The following is a 14,385-nucleotide window of genomic DNA, read 5'->3' on the forward strand; positions in this document are numbered from 1 at the left end:
TTCCTTTTTTTTTTATCCTTTTTTGTCCTTCATATGCCATAAATCCCCTTCTACCACCTTTTTTACTATTAATGTGCTTTATAGAAGGAAGATTTGAGGATTTCCCTTAATTTTAGTTACCAGCTTTTCTATTTATTATACCTCTTTGCTTCTCACATTTGCTTTTCCACCTCGTGTGTATTTCCTGTATCCAGCTTGGTTCTTGATTGTTTATTACACAAAACAATTAAACCTGTTGTAAAGAAATCTCAAACTTGTCTTCTCCATGACCAGTATGATCTTGTGTTTGTGGGCATTAAATCACTTGACAAAAGTGTGCCCACTTTGATTTTATTTCTGCCAGATGGAAGGGCATTAACACTCTGTCCTTGCCATTCCCATAGCCCCCCTGTAATTGCACTAAGCAGGTGGCATCTGTTAAGAAGATTGTCTGTCTGTCTCTCCGGAGAGACAACCATTAATGTGGATATTTTTGTTATGCGATCTGCTCAGTAACTCCAACACTTGCCATTCTATTTCAGATTTTCAGCATCTGTAAAATTCTGTTTACTTTTTTAAGCATGTTGAAGAATGTAGTTTGCACCAGAAAGAGAGAGTGGAAAAACTTTGTTCTCAATGTGGCTCTGATTCTTAGTTTGGGTTCTCCAACAGCACTTGGGCCTGGTGTCTATGTGTAACATTGCCGGGGGATAATATTCTGGGCAATCAGGAATGGGTAGGAAATGGGATTAATTAGAAAACTGCATCAAAAAGCCAATACAGATAAAATAGATCCAACAGCTTCCCTGCGTGTGTGTGTGTGTGTACACCCATTGCAGTCTGTTTGTTTCAAAGAGAAATTAGTTTAATGTATGAATTGTTTGCTTATTTTCCAGCTGGCGATGTACATTTTACCTCCTGGCATTTACTGGCGGTATTGCTGTCCTGATTGATGTAAGTAATTTCACTACATGCTTTGATACAAATTCATGCCATTGGAGTTCAGTGACATTTAAGTTTGATTACAAAAGCAGAAGTTGCTGGAAAAGCTCAGCAGCTCTGGCAGCATCTGTGAAGAGAAATCAGAGTTAATGTTTCTGGTCTGAGGCAGGGCCACTGAATTTGCAATTTTAACTCTGATTTCTCATCACAGGTGCTGCTGGACCTGCTGAGTTTTTTCCAGCAACTTCTGTTTTCGTACGAGATTTACAGCATCCGCAGTTCTTTGTTTGATAAGTTTGGAGCACTTTTGACACTGTGGCCACAGGAATTAACACATGGTGTATTGTTCGCATGTTTCATGCATACAGTTAATTTGGTGCTTTTTATTGGGCAGTGGAGGTATTTTCTGGACTCCAGTAGAGTTCTTAGATTATATAAATTATTAAACCGCTCCAATATCTTACCTGTCAAAAGAGTGGGCATCTGCCATAAACACATCAGTGAAACCTGCCACAATCCGCTGGACTCCCGTGAATGTGAACCTGACAAATTTACTTGTTGGGCTTGGAGACACTGTTCCTGCTCCTCAGGAGAATGGTCAGCCCAGTATTGCTAAGGATTCTACCTGTCATTGGCCTGGCCGTCAAAAAGTTCCATGCTGGGGAGCTGTAGTGAAATGCTAGTCAGGTCTGCTGTTACTTTATACCAGGCTTCCCATTACACTGAACTTTATATCAATGAGGCTATATTTGCCCTACTCCAGAATTCTCTTCACTCGAGGCACTTATCATGCACCTGATGTACAGGATTTCAAACATTCAGAATATATCTGGGAAACTAATTGTAAATCAGCTTATATTATATTACTGACCATTACGGGAAATACAAGAGTTGGTGGCTATGATCCCACTGATGTTACCACTCAGACCCCAGAATGAAATCTGGCTCGATGGATCATTTTTTAAAAAATTTGACATGGCAATCTTTTGCTGAAAGATGAGTATGCCAGGCAACAAATTCAGTTTTAACAAAAATCAGAAACTACACAAAAGCAACAAAAATAAATAAACCACAAAACAGTTTCTCAAAGGAAACAGTGTAAAAGATTTCAAAAAGCATGGCAAAACAAATCCCATTTACTCCTAAGACCATCGCTTTGTAGTCAATCAAAATCCAGAGAAATTTATCTTTCCTTACAAATGTGTAGATTGGCTTAATTGCTGCTTCTCAGTATGAGGCAAGATAAGTGCCTGAAGAACGAGGTCAGTCTGAGCAACCCTGGGGGTGAATCTACAAGTGGAGCTCCAGCGATGATGCCCCAACTCAAAAAGCAACATAGGCTCAATTGCTCAGGAATGAGATTTACAGATTCCATGAGCTGGAGAGAGATAAAATATTTAGTTTTTGTAGGTGTAGTCTGCTAGGAATAGAAAGCAGGACTGAGGAACCAGAGTTTGATGACTAGTGGTAAGGTTGTGTAAACAGTTCCTGATTCATTTTTTGATTTTCATAACTGAGCTCTTAGACTTCACTCCATTCTTAATAATGAATGCAGATTTCACGAACAAACCTGTTTTGGAGGCTTTCACAAACTGCAGCACATACAGAGATAATTTATTCCCCTGACTGTTCAAAACACACGCGCTGGAACATTTCAGAAGCCTCTGAATACTATTTAAATTTTGACTCTCTTGTGAAATTGTCTTTATTCTTTGTCCCACCATTTAACCAATGGAAAACCCTACAGAGTATTTTCTGCATTAGCAATGCCAAACAAATGTAAGTTTCTCTTTTTATTATATAAATTGATTCACTACAAGTGGCTTATTTTTGTCAACTTATTATACAGCCCTGTGAGAAAGTAAAACTTGGTTTCAGCCAGTCCCTACACTTTGAACAGAGTCTCTGTCAAATTTCAAACTCATAGGGGTGGCACGGTGACTCAGTGGTTAGTACTGCTGCCTCACAGCACCAGGGACTTCGGTTCGATTCCAGCCTGTGGTGACTGTGTGGGGTTTGCACACTCTCCCTGTCTCTGCATGGGTTTCCTCCAGGTGCTCCGGTTTCTTCTCACAGTCCAAAGATGTGTAAGTTAGGTGGATTGGCCCTGCTAAATTGCCCATAGTGTCTAGAGTGGGAAATGCAAGGATCGGGTAGGGGATGAGCCTAAGTGGGATGTCTTTGGAGGGTAGGTGTGGACTCAATGGGCCACATGACCTGCTTCCACACTGTAGGGATTCTATGATCTGTGATTCAACCTCTGCACAAATTGGCAGCTGCAACATCCCCAGAAGTACCAATGTCTATACTTAAAACTAATTCACTGGCTTTGAAGATGAGACGCTCTGAGGAAGTGACAGGTGTCAAAGAATTGTCAGATTTTTCTGACTGTCCCCTTAATTGTAAAGGAGATTTGGGTTGCATTGCCTCCTGCTCACTTTTATCACTGTGCAGATTATTGAAGTGTTCGGTTAATGATGCCAGTGCTGTGTTTTTCTATTCTGTTACAGAAGCCGTGGTTTTACGACACATGGGAGGTGTGGGTAGGATATCCGAAACAGGTCAGTCACTCTGAGTGTTTAACTGTTAACTGTGGTTCCTGCCTACTTTCAAAACTTTTGTACTTGCAACTCTTGAAGCTGGAGTAACCATCATCAGTTGAATTTGAGCCTCAGTATTGTGTGTTATTTAGCATTGATATGTTTTTCTTCTTAGTCAGTTCCTCAGGACCATGGTTGAGCAGCCCCTGTACTCTGGCTTAATGGGTTCTGAGACATCTTACGAGTCCAATGATCTTCAGACTCTGCCACATCTAGGACAGCTGGTGTTTGGATGGTTGGGTAGTTGGGGTTGTTTGGAGGTTTGTGCACTCCCTTCAATGTCTCAGCTACCCCTAGTTAATCCCTGTAAAAATGCTGTGTGCTGTGCCACCCGATGTGCTCCTTTGCTTGTGACTGACCAAAAGGGCAAGGACTCCCACGATTTGACTCGGATATTTAACCTCTTCAGGAATACTTGGAGGATATATCTAAAGCATTTCCTTCTGTTCTCCTGGGAGTTTCCTGCTATGGCCCAAATCAAAGTAGAGCAGTTGCTTTGGGATCTGGATTCATGTCTAGGGATGAAAATGTCCCCCTCAGTGGTGCTGGTGTTCAGTGATTTAATGTCTCAATGTTGGCAAGTCGGCTTGTAAGAAAACAATGCTGTTGGATGACTTTTCTTAGACTGGATTCAGAAGGTCCTGCTTGTTGTACAACTAATGGCAAACAGTCATGCTTATGAGATAATAGTGCGGAGTACTGATGAAATGAGTGAATACATACAAGATGTTTCCAGTTTAAAGAATGGCAGCCACAAGTTCGAGAAAAATGGGCAAGTTACCCAGATTATGCTTGTTCTGCCACCCAGTACTCCTTCTTTTGTGCAGTATCCTACCATGACACTGGCTGCTCATCCATGTCTTTGTTGCCCGTGAGCTCCAACTGCTTTTCTTTCCCTCTTTCTTTAATTCAGGCTCATTCCCTCTCACTCCCATTTGTTCTTCACTGCTCTTTGACACAGTGTCCTCCATGACCCCTTCTCAGTCATGGTGAGTGAGCTGACTTCTTCCAGATTCTCCTCATTTGCCACCCTCTGAACACTGTTCCTCCTGTTGAGCACCAGGTCCTCCACAATCCCCTTCTTGGTCATGGTGAGTGAGCTGACTTCTCCCAGAATCTCCTCAGTTACTTGCCACCATTGCCCTCTCTTCTTCGACCCTGCTGGGGGAGGCACAGTGTCACATTGGCTCAGTGGTTAGCATTGCTGCCTCACAGCACTAAAGTCTGGAGTTCGATTCCAGCTTCAGGGCGACTGTCTGTGTGGAGTTTGCACATTCTCCCCGTGTCTGCGTGGGTTTCCTCCGGGTGCTCCGGCTTCCTCGCACAGTCCAAAGATGTGCAGGTTAGGTGGATTGGCCATGCTAAATTGCCCGTCGTGTGCAGGGGTGCGTGGGTTATAGGGGGATGGGTCTAGGTGGGGTTCTTCAAAGGGTGGTGTGGACTTGTTGGGTTGAAGGCCTTGTTTCCACACTGTAGGGAATCTAATCTAATCTTTGCACGGTAACTTCAGTCTCTTCCTTGCATTTTGTGCTGTTATCTCATGCAATGGAGGCAAGAAGAGATGTGTATATATAATGGAGAATGATGACAGCGAAGCATACATGAGAGTGGCAGTGGTGGATGTATAAATAGGGATGAGAGGAAGTTAACATGACCGGTAAGGTAAGGGCTATTTTAATTTTAAACTTTTTTATGGGATGTGTGCATCATTGGCTTGTCCAGCATTTGTGTGCCATTTCCATGTTAAGAATCATCCAATCAAGTGGGTACATGGTCAAAGATGTGCAGGCTAAGTGGATTTGCCATGCTAAATTGCCCATAGTGTTCAGGGATGTGTGGATTAGGTGGGTTTATGGGGGAATGGGTCTGGGTGGGATGCTGTATGGGTTGGTGTGGACTTGTTGGGTAGAAGGGCCTGTTTCCACACTAGGGATTTGATGATCTCGATGACTGTAAGTCTAGGTACTTCTAGTCATTTTGAGTCCTAGGGTCATACAGCATAGAAACAGACCCTTGGGCCCAATCGTTCCATGCTGCTCAGGTTTCCCAAACTGAACAAATCCTATTTTCCTGTATTTGGCCCATATCCCTCTAAACCTTTCCAATCCAAGCGTTTGTCCAAACGTGTTTCAAATGTTGTAATTGTACTCACATCTACCACTTCCTCTGGCAGCTTGTTTCATATATCTACCAGACTCTGTATGAATAAGTTGCCCATCAGGCCCTTTTTCAGTCTCCCTCCACTCACCATAAACCTATGCCCTCTCGTTCTGGCCTCCCCTAGCATGAGGAAATGGTGGACTTTTAACCCACATCCCCAGAACATTGACTGACATTACTATTAAGTCATTGCCTCTCCCTATGAAGGAATGGCATGTTCTCTTCAGCTTGACAAAGCAGAGGGAACGATTGGGATATTGAACATGTTTTAAGATGCAATCATATTCTTACCTCTCCTGACCTGATTTAGGTCATGGAACTACTTCCTCATTAAAACTAGGATCCTGCTCCTGCTGCCTGCCATTTTGACTGTCTCCAGCCGGTCCTTTTTATTGTGTTGGTAGTGTGATCTTTTCCAGCCATGCCTCTGATTACTTCCTCTGATAGCAGGGATAGTTCCCTACATCCAGTTAGCTCATTCCCATTGCAAGCTGGGAAGTTAAACCTATATGATAAAGATTGTATCAAATAATGCAGAGCCAAGACCACTTTTCTGTCTACCAAACAACACTTAGTTTTGTGCCACTGTGACATAGAAGCAGTTAACTTAAATTTACAACAGTGTAGCTTGCTGATAAATAATTGAACTGTGGGATAACTGGTGCAGTTCAAACCCCTCTCATTGGGCAGAAATCCCACAGAATCAGTTCAGTTGTCCATTTCACATTCAACCTGATCTTTCTGTGCACAGTCTTCACAACAAGACAGAGTATGGGGTGAAATTCACGTTGTGCCGATTGCTGTGGTGGGCTCCTAGTTACTGGAGTTTTGAGAATGAATAAATGGGATCCTGAGGGAGGTTCTAAAGGTGCTGTCCAGGTGTTAACCTGTTGTTGGGGATAGTGCACATTGTGCAGAAATCAGTTGAATGCAACACCAGGTAGTTTCTGTAATGTTAGCTGATCACAACATCACAGTTCTGAAGTCTCACCAAACATGATGTGTTAATTCTGTTTCTCTCTGCACAAACACTGCTAGAGCTGCTGAACTTCTCTCGAATCATCTGTGATCTAGATTTAATCCTTATTGATTAATCTCCCTGGGTCTGTATTAATAACATACTATAAATGAATCTGAGAATGTCATTTTGTTCATGTCTCTTTGTTCTCTTCACAGACACTGTTACCTTCGCAGTATTGGTACTACATAACTGAGCTTAGTTTTTATTGGTCACTACTGTTCAGTATTGCGTCAGATGTAAAAAGAAAGGTAAGATTTTGAATCATTACAATTAATTTGGTGTAAGATCTACACATTAAATTGAATTTAGGCATTTACCTACAACAAGCTGTAAAGCTGAGGATCAGTTAAGAAACAAATAGATTTTTATTAGGAAGCAGTTTTGACAGTTAGTCAAGGTGGATAGCATTTGAGCTGTAGGTCAGCCATGATTGAATTGAAAGGCATCACAGGGACAGAGGGCTGAATATACTGACCCTGCTTCTTTGTTTCTATGAAGGAACATTGGGTTACATGCAAGGTAACACACGATCTTTAGCACTGGAGGGTGTGAATTTTGATATGGTTCCAATCAAGCAGACTGCTTTGCTTTGTCCTGGCTGATGTCAAGCTTATGAGCGTTTTAGAAGATAGATGAGCAGTGTAATGAGGACAAGGGTGCCTACAAAATAGCTAGTTTGAGTATTGATGATCATGAAACTGTCACTAATTACAATAAAAACTCATCTGGTTCACTAATTTTCTACAGAAATGAAATCTGTCATCCTTAATTAGCTTGACCTACATGTAACTCCAGAATGTGTTTAACTTTTAAGTGCTGTCTGAAATTCTAGTAGGCCACTCCGTTGAACAAAACGGCTACAGAAAAGTCAATTCAGACGGACTGCAGCAGTTCAGGAAGGTGACTCATCACCATCTTCTCCAGGGCAACTGAAGACAGGCAACAGAGCCTGTGAAAGAAAGAAACTTACCTTTTCCTGGGTAGTCAGAGAAAGAGAAGCAGGCCATTCAACTTCTGAAACTTCATAAATTAAATCAGATCATTGGTTCTGTATCCCTTGCATAAAGATAAGCCTTTCTATCTCAGATTTTATGGTTTTTAATTGATAATTTCTTTGGAGAACAAGTTCCAGACTTCCACGTCCTGTTGGCTGACATACTGTTCCCTGACATCATCCCAAATGGTCAAGCTCTGATTTGAAGTTTTGCCTGTTTGGGATTTCCCCATCAGGTGAATCTGGTTTTTCTGTTTCTACCCTTTCTGATCTTTCGTTTGATCATGTTAAATATATTGGATTACATCATCCCTTAATCTTCTGTACTTGAACAAGTCTCGTCCATGCAACCTGTTCTCCTGAGTTGAACCCTATTACCCTTGTGTCATTCTAGGAATCTGAGTGGCTAAAATGCCACTGAAAGGGCAGGATGTACTCTGAGGTTCAGTGCCCAGACTGAACTACAGCTGAAGTATAACTTCCACTCATTTGGATTATAGCATCCCTTTAAAAAATGTTAATCCAATGTGTGTATTTATTTCTTCATACCAGTCTACTGGATTGTTTTCACTTACGTAAATGGACAGAGAAAATTGCCTCCAGAATTTATGGCTGGTTGAAGGGATGTGTCGAGTGGTCTTTTTGGTGTTGTTCTTATATGTTTGAGTAAAACTCTTTTTTTGTGTGTGTGTGTGTGTGTGTGTGTGTGTGTGTGTGTGTGTATACAGAGTGAAAAGGTTTGAATCCAAGCAAGAGAACCAATCTGAATCACAGGAGTTTTGTGTACTAGGCTTTTCAAATATTAGGATTTAAACCGAGGGCTGGATTTTTGTGAAGCAGGTGGGAAACATAAGTTGAGAAAGCCCCTTTTGATGTCACATGTATCAGTTGCCACCTCCACCTTGTAACAATGTACCCTCCATATTGGCTCACCCAGAATCCACTATGGAGCTACGTAATAATAGTGGAAAGTCTTTGAAATGAATCTGAACAAAAATTAATCATCCAACACCCTGAGAAAACTTAAAAAAAACTTTAAGAACTGCGGATGCTGAAAATAAGACACAAAGACAGAAATTGTTGGAAAAGGTCAGCAGGTCTGGCAGCACATGAGGAGAGAAATCAGAGTTAATGTTTTGGGTCCAGTGACCCCGCTGAGTTCTGAGGAAGAATCGCTGAACCTGAAGTGTTAACTCTGATTTCTCTCCTCAGATGCTGCCAGACCTACTGAGCTTGTCCAATAATTTCTATTTTTGAACTAATAAACACTGACACAAGCACATTTCATGCTAAGAAAAGAACTCCAGACCCAATGAAAGAAATTCTTAAATTCCCTCAAGTGGTCAATTTAAAGACAAGCAACATCAATTCAGTAACCAAATCAAATGAGGCTTTATTAAGACCATAAGACATAAGAACAAAACTGGGCTGTTTAACCCATTGAGTCTTCACTGCCATTCAGCATGATCATGACTTAACTGTTAACCCTCAACTCTACTTTTTGAATTTTCCCCATAACCTTTGATTCTCTTACTGATTGATCTTTAATCTGTCTTAATGAGTATACTTAATGTCATTAAGGTGGAGGGAGATTGATTACTGAAGGGATAAAGGATTGAGGGATGTGTAGAAATGTAGAGTTGAAGTTAAAAACAGATTTGCCATTTTTGTTTTGAATGGTGGAGCAGGCTTGAATGACACAGTCTTTGTCTGTAAAGACTTCCACAGATTCACTATCCTCTGAGAGAAGAAATTCCTCCTTATCTGTGGCCTCAATGGTGATCTCTTATTTTGAGATTACACCTCTGATGCTAGACTCTCCCACAAGGGAAGCAATTTTTCCACATAAACCGTCAAATCCGTCCATCAGAATCGTCTATCTTTTAAAAAGATTCCCTATTTTCTTGTAAACATCAATGAGTACAAACCTAACTTACTGAATATCTCCTTATAAGATAGTCCCTCCGTATCTGGGATCAACCCAGTGAGCTTTCTCTGGACTGCCTTTAATTCCAATGTATCTATCCCTCAATAAGAGGCCCAGAACTCTTAGTATTCCATATGTGGTCTAACTAATGCCTTGCATAGTTTTATCAAGACTTCCCTATTTTCATGCTCATGTCCTTTAGAAATAAAGACCAGTGTATCATTTGCCTTCCCTATTACCTGTAGGACTTTATGGCTAGTTCTTTTTTGTGATTTTTGCACAAGGAATCCCAAATATCTCTGCTGAAGCTTTCTGTAGTCCTTAATAAAGAATGAATAATCTGATAAAACTGTCCATCAACTATGTGTACAATCCCTTCCTGAGAAGTTTTGTAAAGCTTTTGAAACTCAGCCAAATATTAATAATGGGATCAGCTGTCAAAAGAAATCAACATTGCTCCAATAGAGCCTATCGAAACTGAAAAAGCAGAACTTCTTTTCTGTTTCAAGACAAATGCCTCATCAGTTGAAGAATCTCAGGGCAGGTGGGGACAGGGTCTCCTCTGTGAATTATAACTCTTGGAGATGTTGTAAGCCAGGTATACTTTCAGATGCAGTTGGGGAAGTTGGAACTGCCCATCTCTCTCTGCATTGGAGCCAGCAATGATGTGAGTGGTTACCTGTTCACCCACCCCATTATCTGGCACAAGGGGCCAGGTATCCCAGAATCTGATCCTGTTGACTGTTTTTAAAAAGGATGCCCAAGGTTGTCTGTAAATTCAGCATAGAGCTTCTATTCTCCACCCTCAGTGGGTTAGAAAGTCTAGATACAAGAATTAACTCAGCATTCTAAATGCTTGATTCTTAATTAAGGAAGCTGATTGTGTGTTTTTTTTTTCTGTATTTATATTCATTGACTGTTACTTTTATTGATCGATTAGGATTTCAAAGAACAAATAATTCATCACTTAGCAACCATCATCCTGCTGAGCTTCTCATGGTGCGCCAACTACATCCGCGTGGGAACCCTGGTGATGATTGTCCATGATTCATCTGACATCCTGCTGGAAGTAGGTGAATTTACAGAGATGTAACTATAATAATCAGCTCTACATTCCGCATATCTACCTCATGCTGAAGAAGTATTTGGGATCATTTAAACCTACCCAGCTTATACTAGCTTTATTAGGATTATCACTGATTACAATGGAAAAGAGTATCAGGCAGTATAAAAGTGGTCACTTACACTCTTTTTTTTTTTGCCCTCCTGTCCAGGACCAATTTCAGCCCTACAGTTCCCATATGGAAAGGGAGAAGGATTGATGGGGGTCATTGTAGCAGGTGATTTATGGTCAGAGTAATAGGAAGAATGGATTTTCCTTATTCCCTATTTAACACCAGTGCATGGTTAGTATTTTGTCATGGTTAGTATTTTGTCATGGTTAGTATTTTGTCATGGTTCCCAGCCACCACCAGATTGGGAGCCTTTTCTGTTGTGCGCTGTGCCCTGGAACTGTACCCAACTGGGGAAGGGAAAGTAAGGAGTGAGGGCTTGGAATCTTGGATGGGTGGCAAGAGCAGAATCATGGATGGTCAAAGAAATTGGGATTAATAGAAAGGTCAGCAATGGTAGGGTCTGTAGAGATATTGGAAGGAAGGAAGGATTGGGGGGAGATGAATCGGTAGGGGGCAAATGAAGATTATGGAGTACGTGCATATTGAAAGGACCCCAGCTCACCCGTGCTGTGGGTTTGGTACCATCATTGTGACATTTAACAAGTGTTCTCACAGGACGAGTCCACTTCTCTTTGCCCACAGGCCATATTGGAAGTGGCTTTCTGGCTTCCATGTCGCAATCCTCACCTCCCTTTGGCTGCTAGATTTCCTATGGGCAGAAATCCCCAGCTAGGTAATGTTCAGCTGGAAAAGAGAAATCACCTCAAAAACACACCTTTATTCAAATAAAACAATGACACTTCCACTTCCTGAAAGTGGATTGCTCATCCTTCCTCCCAAGTGGCAGATGTTTAAAAACAGAAGTGCTGCAGGTTTGAGGTTGGTTCCAGTCTGGTTTGACATTTGCAGCATTTAACTTCCGAACTACCCAAAATTCTATCCCTAGGGTTTATCCCATGTTGTTACTGCCTGAGCGACCACGTCACTGACATCAGTGTGGAAAAGTGTCCAGATAATTCTTGTCCACAAAAAACAGGAAAAATCCAGTCAGGCCAATAATCATCCAATCAGTCAACTCTTAGTCGTCAGCAAGTAATGGTAGGCCTCGTTGACAGTGACACTTTAAAAGGAATATCTTTCTTACTGCTCACATTGGGTTCTGCAATGGCCACTCAGTCTCTCACCTCATAATTGTCTTGGTCCAAGCATGAACAAAAGAGCTAAATTGCAGAGGTGAGGTGAGAGTAATTGTACACGACAGCGAGGTTGCATTCACGATGTGGGCATCCTGGAATACCAGCAAAACAGGGAGTCATACCTGGCACAAAGAAAGATAGTTGTGGTTGTAGGTGGCCAGACGTCCCTGCAGGAGTTCCTCAGGCTAGTGTCCTACACCCAGCCATCTTTTGCTATTTCATCAATGACTTAGCCTCCATCAAAAAGTCAGAAATGGGATGTTCACTGATGACTGCACAATGCTCAGCACCCTTTGTGTCTCTTCAGATACTGAAACACACCGTGTCCAAATGCAGAAAAACATGGATAATATCCAGCCTTGGGCTAACAAGTGGCAAATAACATTGACGCCACACAAATAGGAGGCAATAATCATCTCCAACAATCACCCCTTGATGTTCAGTGACAATAACGCCACTGAACTCCCCCATTATCAACATCTTGGGTGTTATCTTCAACTATAAACTGAACCAGATTAGCCATATGTCTACTGTAGCTACAAGAGCAGGTGACAGTCTGCTTATTCTGTGGCGAGTAACTCACCTGATTCCCCAAAACCTGTTCACCGTCTGTGAGGCACAAGTCAGGAGTGTGTGGTAGAATACTCCCGACTAGCCTGGATGAGTGCTGTTCCAACAACATTCAAGAACCTCTTCCAGGACAAAGCAACCCACTTGATTGTACTATATTCACTCTCTCCACCACTGCAAAACAGTAGTAGCATGTACCATTTGCATAACTCACCAAGACATCAATAACTTCTTTCATACCCGTGAACTATACCTTCCAGAAGGACAAGGGCAACAGACACATGGGAACACTGCCATGTGCAAGTTTTCCATCTTGGAAACATATCACATTTGCTGGATCTCTTTCCCACACATGTATTGCAGTGATTTAAGGTACTTTCGTGCCACGGTCTCAAAAAGTAAGAATTGGCAACAAATGTTGATCTTGTCAATAACGTCCCATGAATGAAATTTTTTAAAACCCTTGTTGGGATAGCCAACTTTTGTAAATATTGACGTGGGAACATGTCCCTGATGTTAATTGAATTGGCTCACCACCAACCAAGACTGAATTAGTGATTGTCAGAGATCCTGTTGTGATTTGATGTCTAGCTGTACACAGCATCACAAATATTGGGGGATGCCTGTGGACTGTAAGTTGGTCTGAATATAGTTTGGTCTCTATATTATCCACCTGCTGATATTCTTTGGCCCCTCCACTGTAACATACCACACAGGCTGGCTGCTGGGCAAGAGGCAAACATTTGTGGCTATTTTCAGCTTTGCTATAAATCCTGGAGTTTTAAAGATTTCTACTGCCTTCAGATAAAGTTGTGTGGAGATATTGAAATTGTCCTTTTTATGAATGTGATAAATATGTGTTTATATTCCATCCTGTGTGCTCATTGAAACATGAAACTATGTCCAGTTCATTTGATTTTGCTGTGAAATAATTAACACTGAATCCTCTTTGACACTTTGACAGTCTGCCAAGATGCTTAACTATGCTGGGTGGAAAAGAGTTTGTAATTCACTCTTCATTGTCTTTGCTGCTGTATTTATAATCACCAGGCTTGTCATCTTCCCATTCTGGTGAGTATCATCACAAAATCCTTCTTTGTGACTTCAGGAAAGAAGTGGTTTCAGGCATTGGCTGCCGTACTTTACTCCTTAACACAATGATTGCTCAACAGAATTTTTTTTTAAATTAAAGCACAGTTGAGTTCATAAGCAGCATATTGAGGACAGGGACTCTCATGTAACCGCATAACATGTTATGAGGCTTGTGATGAGGGACTTCAGTTATGTGAGAGATTGGAGAAGCTGACTTGGATTTCCTTGGGATGGGACAAGCTAAGAGGAGATTTAATGAAAGTGTTTTATGGTGGTGTAAGCATTTGCTTACCAAAGGATACAGGTTCAAAGGAATTAGAAGAAGTGTCAAATGGAAGTATTTTTGATGCAACGAATTGCTGAGATTGGGAACATACTGCCTGAAAAGGCAATGGAAGCAGAATCAATAGAAGCTTTCAACTCAGTATTAGACAAATACATAAAGAAGAAATGTTTACAGGATTAAAAGGAAAGAGCAGAGGGAATGGGGCTAAATGAACAGCTGTTCCAAAGAGATACATCCATAGCAGACTGAGAGACCTGTGCCGTGATGTTCTATCGTTTAACGTGCAGTATATGATCATGAGGATAGCTGTGGCATGTTGTGAGGAAGGAGATCTCACTTGTCCTTGTGCTGCCTCATTACAATCATTTGCTGCAGACTGCAGGGATCAGAAGGGACTTTTCACTGCCTGGTTTCTATCTAGGATAACTTTTTTTTTCTATCCG

General features: G+C 41.5%; 1 protein-coding gene across 5 annotated transcripts in view; it reads left to right on the top strand.

Annotated features, from left to right (window-relative positions):
- cers3a (ceramide synthase 3a) overlaps positions 1-14,385 on the top strand; it is an 82,338-nt gene that overhangs the window by 41,454 nt on the left and 26,499 nt on the right. For all 5 annotated transcript variants that reach the window (XM_048562890.2, XM_048562886.1, XM_048562887.1 and 2 more), the window contains exons 5-9: positions 876-933; positions 3,432-3,482; positions 6,858-6,950; positions 10,564-10,692; positions 13,529-13,635. In XM_048562890.2, the coding sequence (XP_048418847.1) occupies positions 876-933; positions 3,432-3,482; positions 6,858-6,950; positions 10,564-10,692; positions 13,529-13,635 (438 nt within the window). The remainder of the gene's footprint in view (positions 1-875; positions 934-3,431; positions 3,483-6,857; positions 6,951-10,563; positions 10,693-13,528; positions 13,636-14,385) is intronic.

The sequence above is a fragment of the Stegostoma tigrinum genome, chromosome 33 (assembly GCF_030684315.1).
Source record: "Stegostoma tigrinum isolate sSteTig4 chromosome 33, sSteTig4.hap1, whole genome shotgun sequence".
Taxonomy (NCBI): domain Eukaryota; kingdom Metazoa; phylum Chordata; class Chondrichthyes; order Orectolobiformes; family Stegostomatidae; genus Stegostoma; species Stegostoma tigrinum.